The sequence below is a fragment of the Phyllobates terribilis genome, unplaced genomic scaffold (assembly GCF_046119375.1).
Source record: "Phyllobates terribilis strain yellow unplaced genomic scaffold, ASM4611937v1 Scaffold_11__3_contigs__length_659146591, whole genome shotgun sequence".
NCBI lineage: Eukaryota > Metazoa > Chordata > Amphibia > Anura > Dendrobatidae > Phyllobates > Phyllobates terribilis.
The window spans coordinates 327618324-327627347 of NW_027362771.1; the positions used below are offsets into that span (position 1 = coordinate 327618324).

Consider the following 9024-nt stretch of genomic DNA (forward strand, 5'->3'; position numbering starts at 1 on the left):
AATTACAGCCTCCAGGAAAGGCAGAAAGACAGCTGGCTAGAGTGCACAGACAGGACACAGTTCAGACACGGGAACTGATACCGCAAGGCAGGAAACATAGACAGGACCTGGCACATCAGTGACTAGAAGTCAACTGACAGAACAAGATGCTCAGGCAAGGATTCCAAGGAGGAGCTGGTTTAAATACCAGGTGACAGACAGCAATAGGCTGAGGACACATTAGGGGTGTGTCCGCAGCAGCTACAAGAAACAGGAAGTTCGGCGGGCGTCGCCCTAAGCAGCCAGAGCAGAGCAAAGCAGACAGCATGGAAAGAAGCCAGAGTGGCAGTCTGGACTGGAAATCAAGTGCACGCTCTTGCACAGTGGGAGATGGACCACTATGCAAGGACGCCGCCAGGTATGTTACACCTCCCATATTCTTTCATCACATCTCTGCGGGTGGGCTTTTCTCGGCGGGTGGGCTGGTCACTCTCTGCAAGACACTTTCTTCTGGAGGCGAAATCTCTGGAGGGCTGGACGATCTTTCCCATCCTTTCATGCCTCTTCAGCTCCCAATGAGCGAATTCTCCTTTTCGTGCTGCAACACTAACTGCCCTCTTAGAGTCCATACTTAGCTCCATCTTGAACTACATCATGGTTACCCTCTTCCATGTAACTCCAGTCTTCCCCGCTCTTCTTCGTCCTTGCAGTTGCAAGACTCAATCCTGCTGACTATGCCAAGTGTAACTTGGCGTGGGGCGACAACTGTGGGTGAGGTACTCATGCTTCACGCCCCGGCAGATTACATGAAACTGGGGTTCTGGCGGGGTATGTTGACTTTACCCGTGATGGCGGTATGCCCTTGCAGACCGCATGATGCCGTTGCATTTGGCCAGCCAGGACCAAATGTTACAGGAATCAATGCGTGAGATCATAGTTCATAAATAAACATATTTTTACTTAAGAATAACTCATGAGGTACTATTTAAAGCAGATAGTAGACATTTATCTTCATGGACATTTCTGTTTTAATATAGGGCATCATAACGCAAGTTCCCTTCTCTTTCCTGGGGTCACTCTCGCTTTTCAGTTCGCATATCTCTTCCGCCTCAACACAGCCCAGCACTCTATTCCAGAAGCCTCCTAGTCCCCAATAACGGCACTACAGTCCAGCAAACAAGAGTTCTATACTTCTACTCTTAGGAGAGTTTTCTATGCAATATGGCCACTACTTTGCTTTTTGCTTTGTTGACGCCTGTAGACTACCTCATGGGACATTTCCTCTTCATCTCACTTTCCTTCCTTCTTTTTCCGGTTACCCGACTGACAAACAACTCCATACTGTCCCGCTATGCTTCCTTCCCCAGGCCCGATACTTCCTCCGTTTCTCTCTTTCGCTCTGGACCAACCCTGGACACTATTCACTTCCTTCTCATTGTCTCTTGTCTCATAGGAGCTCAGTACCTGTCTCGATCATCTCTCTCTTGCCACAAAAGCACCCACTGCATGCGGTTCTGCTGACTAGCCAGACCTGAGGTTTTCTATTACTGCAGGTTCTTCCCTATTTGACATTGTACCCGGAAACTCTCTGTTGTGCCCTCACTTATCTCCTCCCCCCAGGGCTAGTCCTTGCTATTAATTCTAACTATCCCTGTCAATTACTTGTGGCTGGGCGGAATACAACCTATCACTGATCAATGTAAAACATTAAACATTCCAAACACTATAATTTATTACATTATTTGACAGATCAAGGGGGAGTGTGGGCAATACCTCCACTTCCTTACAGCCTCAGCGTGAGCACCAGCGCAGAGATAGACAGCACCATCTAAATGGTTATCAGCCATTGCTACACTGCTCAAAAAAATAAAGGGAACACTTAAACAACAGAATATAACTCCAAGTAAATTAAACTTCTGTGAAATCAAACTGTCCACTTAGGAAGCAACACTGATTGACAATCAATTTCACATGCTGTTGTGCAAATGGAATAGACAATAGATGGAAATTATTGGCAATTATCAAGACACACTCAATAAAGGAGTGTTTCTGCAGGTGGGGACCACAGACAACATCTCAGTACCAATGCTTTCTGGCTGATGTTTTGGTCACTTTTGAATGTTGGTTGTGCTTTCACACTCGTGGTAGCATGAGATGGACTCTACAACCCACAGAAGTTGCTGAGGTAGTGCAGCTCATCCTGGATGGCACATCAATGCGAACTGCGGCAAGAAGGTTTGCTGTGTCTGTCAGTGTAGTGTCCAGAGGCTGGAGGCGCTACCAGAAGACAGGCCAGTACACCAGGAGACGTGGAGGGGGCCGTAGGAGGGCAACAACCCAGCAGCAGGACCACTACCTCCGCCTTTGTGTAAGGAGGAACAGGAGGGGCACTGCCAGAGCCCTGCAAAATGACCTCCAGCAGGCCACAAATGTGCATGTGTCTGCACAAACGGTTAGAATCCGACTCCATGAGGGTGGTATGAGGGTCCGACGCCCACAGATGGGGGTTGTGCTCACAGCCCAACACTGTGCAGGACGCTTGGCATTTGCCACAGAACACCAGAATTGGCAAAGTCTCCACTGGCGCCCTGTGCTCTTCACAGATGAAAGCAGGTTCACACTGAGCACATGTGTCAGACGTGACAGAGTTTGGAGATGCCGTGGAGAGCGATCTGCTGCCTGCAACATCCTTCAGCATGACCGGTTTGGCAGTGGGTCAGTAATGGTGTGGGTGGCATTTCTTTGGAGGGCCGCACAGCCCTCCATGTGCTCGCCTGAGGTAGCCTGACTGCCATTAGGTACCGAGGTGAGATCCTCAGACCCCTTGTGAGACCATATGCTCGTGTGGTTGGCCCTTGGTTCCTCCTAATGCAGGACAATGCCAGACCTCATGTGGCTGGAGTGTGTCAGCAGTTCCTGCAAGATGAAGGCATTGAAGCTATGGACTGGCCATCGCATTCCCCAGACCTGAATCCGATTGAGCACATCTGGGACATCATGTCTCGCTCCATCCACCAACATCACATTGCACCACAGACTGTCCAGGAGTTGGCGGATGCTTTAGTCCAGGTCTGGGAGGAGATCCCACAGGAGACCATCCGCAACCTCATCAGGAGCATACCCAGGCATTGTAGGAAGGTCATACAGGCACGTGAAGGCCACACACAATACTGAGCCTCATTTTGACTTGTTTAAGGATATTACATCAAAGTTGGATCAGCCTGTAGTGTGTTTTTCCACTTTAATTTTGGAGGTGACTCCAAATCCAGGCCTCCATTGGCTAATAAATTTGATTTACATTGATGATTTTTGTGTGATTTTGTTGTCAGCACATTCAACTTTGTACAGAATAAAGTATTCAATGAGAATATTTCATTAATTCAGATCTAGGATGTGTTATTTGAGTGTTCCCTTTATTTTTTTGAGCAGTGTATATGTAATATAGCCAGCATCAGCCGTGTATGAAAGGAGCTCTGCTCCTAAGCCCCTTCTACACATGCGTAACCACTTTCCAGGATGCTAATTCACGTTCTAATGTGAGAAGGTGTTAAACAGGTTGCTTGTTACCACAGGTGACCATCTATTTGCCCATAGCCATACATGTTGGAGTCATGTTGACATTACTAAGGTTGCCTTTGCGTTAAAGAGCTTGAAAGGGGTTTACTGTGAACATTAGTGGCTAGTGATGGGCGAACCCTGACTGTTCAGGTCTGGCAGGTTCAGCCGAACACTGAACAGTTTATTAAAAGGTTGTGTACCAGAACAGTAACCGAACCTGAACACGGACCCCATTCATGACAGCTTGGCAAACACGGCCTCTAATCTGCGGTAAGATCATTACCACCAATCAGATAGCTGGGGTTCCCACGCTGTCAGATGACAGCTTGAGCCCGCAGCTGTGACCGGAGGTAAAAAGTTTACCTCCGGTTACAGGTGTCGGCAGATGGGACTACTATACCCATCGGCCTACACCTGCTGTCGCCAATAACAGCGAGAGCAGATGCGGCTGATGGGAGTATTCATCTGCTGGTGGCTGTGCTATAAATAAATAAATAATAATAAAACAATGGCATGGGTTCCCCTGTATTTTTGATAACCAGCCAGGCAAAACTGACAGCTGTGGGCTGCAATACTCAGATGTTAGCTTTAGCAAGGCTGGTTATCAAGAATAGAGGTGTCCCCATGCCGTTTTTTTTTAATTATTTAAAGAAATAATTTAAAAAAACTGTGGGGGGGACCCCATTTTTGACAACCAGCCAAGCTAAAGCAGACAGCTGGGGTCTGGTATTCTTAGGCTGGTAAGGGGCCATTGATATTGACCCCACCAGCCTAAAAATAGCAGCCCGCTATGTTGATGTCACCGGGCAATACAAAGGTGACATCAACTCCACAAATATTACCCCACTTGCCATCGCCACAGGACAATGGGGAGAGCCAGACAAAGTGCCAGAATTGAAGCATCTAATAGATGCTCCTTTTCTGGGGTGGCTGCGGGCTGCTATTTTTAGGCTGGGGGGAGCCAATATCCATGGCCCCTTGCCAGTCTGTGAATACCAATCCCCAGCTGTCTGCTTTAACTTGGCTGGTTGTCAAAAATGGGGGAGACCCCACGCCATTTTTTAAATTATTTTTTTAAATAATTAAAAAAACTATGTGGGGACACTTCTATTCTTGATCTGACAGCATGGAAACAGCAGCACTCTGACCGGTGGTATTAATCTTACCACCAATCAGAGCCGCCGGGGTTTCTCGCGCTGTCATGCAGATGACATCGCGAGGAACACCCGGTGTTCGGGGTGCAGAATCTGAATAGTAACACGGACCTCCTGGTGAAGACTATGTTTGGGGTCCGTACCCGAACAATAGGTGTTCAGTATGGATCCCAAACTTTACTGTTCGGGTTCACCCATCTCTATTGGAGACCTCTGTGTTATATGAACTTTCAATTCATACTGAATAGATGGCATCCAAATCAGATTTGTCAGACAAATCAAACCCGGAAATTTGCTCATCTCTAATTATAAATTAATTTTTTTTTAGAAATACATACATTCTTTGTTCCTTTGGTAACAGACTAATTAAATCAAACATCCAACCAGAAAAACTTTCACCAACGTGCAAAAATATGACTACCAAATGCTGTATAAAGATGGTACCCATGTGTATGTGGAATTCTGCTTCAGATCTATTCCAAATAGTTTCAGTTTTTAAAGATGTGTCCAATATTATTGTGCTACCTTCTATAAAACCTAATACCAAGATTCTGAGCTTACCTTTTATCTCCATTATTAGTCGTATAAGGCAATATAAAAAAAGCTCTTTGCAACAAATCTTATTAGCTAAAATGGCTATCATTAATATCATCCAACAGCTGTATACTTAGCCTTTACTGGTTATTGAAATGAGGGACTCCCCAAAAAAATGAAGTGGAACAACCAGCAAAGGCTAGGCAGACAGCTGCGAGATGATATTAATATGCTAGGAAGGGGCCATGGATATTGGTCCCCTCCCAAATTATTATTCACGTCACCCCGAGGCACTGATACTGCACTATTTCATAGATCTCAGTGTCTCTGTTGGATACCAAGCTGAATGGTCAGAACATGCAGCCATTCAGAAAGCCATCTAGATGTAGCAGAGCTAGACTCATTGTGGGACAAATGGATTATCTTCTTGTTGGACAGGTGAGGAATATGGTGGTTTATTATTTTTCCTTTTTTGATAATAAATGGGTAAAAGAGGGGGGTTATTTCAAATAATGGAGTCAATGTCTTTATTTCTATTTAGGGACTTTAACTTGCTGAGTTTTTTTTTTACAATTTGACTATGGGGTTAGTAATGGAGGAGTCTTATACACACCTCTCCATTACTAACCTCTGAGCTTGATGCCAGCAGCCAATACATATCTGACATCAGCCCCAATACTATTATCCCACTTGCCACCGCACCAGGGCATGTGGGAAGAGTGGGGGGTAAGTGCCAGATTTAGCGCATCTTATGGAGAGCTTATGTTTTTAGTCTGGGAGGGGGCCAATATCAATGGCCCTTTCCTAGCCCATTAATATCAGCCCACAGCTGTCAGCCTAGCCTTTGCTGGTTATTAATTATAGGGGGGACCCCATGTAATTTTTTGGGGGCTCCCCCATTTTAATAACCAATAAAGGCTAAGCATACAGCTGTGAGCTGATATTAATTGCCTTGGAAGCTCCATGTTTATTACCCCTTTCACAGGCTATAAACATCAGCCCCCATCTGTCTGCTTTCCCTTGGCTGGTTAACAAAATTTCAGGGGATCCTACGCCATTTTTTTCAGTAATTTATTTATTTATTACTTAAATACATGTACAGTAAGCTACACACGCAGACACTGAATATATATCTCACACATATTTCTACCTGTCTACAATATTCTTAAAAACAATCTTTAAATGACATACATTACTGTATGTAAAAGCTAATGTTAAAATAGCATTGCATACAGATTGCATTCGGATGCTAGGAGAGAAAAATCGCATTGTACTCGCATGACACTCGTCTCACTTTTCAGGAACATCGAACCGATTTTATTCACGCTGAAGGGTATGAGCCCTTAAACTGCAGACAGGCAGCAATATTCTTATTGGAGAGTAGTAGCTTTCTCCTTGAAATCCTGCCATGCACACCATTGTTGTTCAGCGTCCTCCTGATGGTGGATCAAAACTATTCTACACAGCTTGGGAGCTTTAAATCCATACATAGACAAGCAGTTAACACCCCTTCATTAATATGCATGTTGTTCATATAGACCAGTCATACAATTTAATTCCTACTTTTCATTGCTCAGGCAAACTCCACTATGAGGCACTGTGTTATTTTATTATTTTATTTTCTATATAGGCAATACTGCTATACCAGCACTACCTATTTTTGGGGAAAACAATAGTGTTAGCTAAAACCTCTAAAATGTAATCCTTTAGCAGACTGTGTCCAATGTCTAATATCTTGGGGTGGCTGTGTGCTTCATGCTAATTGAAAAAAGTTATATTTAAATAAAATGCTATTACTAAAGGGCCAAGAGTTAGCATATCAAACATATATTGTATTATATAATATTCAGCATGTCACAGGTTATGTAGCAATAATTCAATCAGTGATGCCACATCGTCCGTTACAGGTGTTTTTCACAATATAAAATAACACTAAATACATATATACAGCATGCATTTAAAATATTTTACATACAGAATGAGAAAGTGGGTACTTTAAAAGGCAGAAAAAAAACATCTTGGTACCAAGTGAATCAATAAATCTAGTAATAACATGATATGGCACAGCAGACATAGGGAACTTGAGTTCTGCTTTCTAGTACATTGGCAGACATGAACTATAATGATCTAACAGACACACCCTGTAACACTGTAGCCTGAAACTTTAAGGCATGGACATAACACAGAAATATTGAATTTCAAATTAAACTGCCCAAACATACAATTTCCCAAATTTTACCTATGTATCATTATACAGAAATGGCAAAATATAACAAGAAAACTTTCAATTTTATGATTGCATGAAGGTAATATCATATTTACTTACCAGTACTTAGTGCTAGGAGAGCAATGCAGGTGCACAGCCAGATCATGGTTATCCTCATGTAAGGTTTTGCTGGTGTCAAACACTGGTAGATTGTGTATGAGAAGGGTCTGCACAACAATATCGGAGACCTGCTGACAATAAAACAGCACAGCTCATAATGATCTTCTCCTCCCCCAGCCGAACAGCTGTATATGTGCAGGAAACTGGGAAATAAATATTACACAAGCAACTGAGAAGGCACAATTATAAGAAAAATATAACAATTATCATTGGATATGGCATCCAAATTATTGATACAAGTTTGTATGCATATCTATCTATCCATCCATCTATCTATCTATCTATCTATCCATCCATCCATCTATCTATCTATCTATCGATCTATCATCTATCTATCTATCTTGCAATCTATCATCTATCTATCTGTCTGTCTATCTTATATATATTTATCTATCTTTATATTTAGAATTGATCTTACGATCTTGTGTTAGTCACGTGCTATTTTGCAACAATGAAAAAAATAGTTTTTCCGTGTGTAGCCCCCATCTGCATTATTGTTTTAGAATCAGTTATTAGTACCTATTACAAAGATATTTATATGGTTTTATGTAATATGCACCATGGAATCAATGGCGTGATATTCATAAATAATAATAATACTATCCAAATTATTTGCTGAAAAGGCTGTAAATGAAATGTTCTATGCATTACTACTATATCTCAAATAATTCCAGTTTGAATCTCCAGGAACTTTTAAAGGGAATGTTACTAGAACAGATACTTTTAGTTACTTACATCAATTAGATGCCCTAAAAAAAATAGAGGGTAAAACTACTTCTGAAAAGTGCATAATAAAAAGCAGGCCTTTTAATTTATATATATGTATGTGTAACTTTAATTCATTGCTTAAAGTACAAACTGAAAAAATAAGTAGAACAAAGTGCTAAAGTAATATTTGTAACATATCAACATCCTATCTCATATGGTACCACCTGCTCACGTCACTATGGGAGGGCAGAGCACAGTGCTTACTTAATCTAATGTATGGGTCTCACTCCCCCTGCTGGCACGGTTTCGCTCGCTTCCATAGTAATGGGAGGGTTATCATCTCCCCCCTTCCACCACGTGCTGTGCATGTTGTCCGTTTCATCATGGGGAGTCAATTACACACCAACCTTTGATCAGTACTAATTTATTCCACATTCCTTGTTCTATATAAAGCACCCATTTTATACTAAGCCACGCCACCTGACTAGGCCCAGTGAGGTGAAACGCGTGTCAAGGTGCCTGTGCACCCCCCCTCCTGAGTCTTCCTCTATATACTGGCCTCACCATGTCTCTAGGTAATGGCTATATCCTCTAGCTCATTCTACTTATATACTTATGCACTTTAATCATTATTATTATTATTATTATTATCTAATAAGCTATTTACTTTAGCACTGTATGCACAATGTAAATGACATAGCTTTG

General features: G+C 42.6%; 1 protein-coding gene across 1 annotated transcript in view; it reads right to left on the bottom strand.

The window, feature by feature from the left end:
• LOC141166194 (neuronal acetylcholine receptor subunit alpha-3-like) overlaps positions 1-7720 on the bottom strand; it is a 148116-nt gene extending 140396 nt beyond the window's left edge. The window contains exon 1 of the mRNA XM_073652651.1: positions 7552-7720. Within this exon, the coding sequence (XP_073508752.1) occupies positions 7552-7609 (58 nt within the window). The 5' untranslated portion in view covers positions 7610-7720. The remainder of the gene's footprint in view (positions 1-7551) is intronic.
• Positions 7721-9024: the final 1304 nt, after the last annotated feature.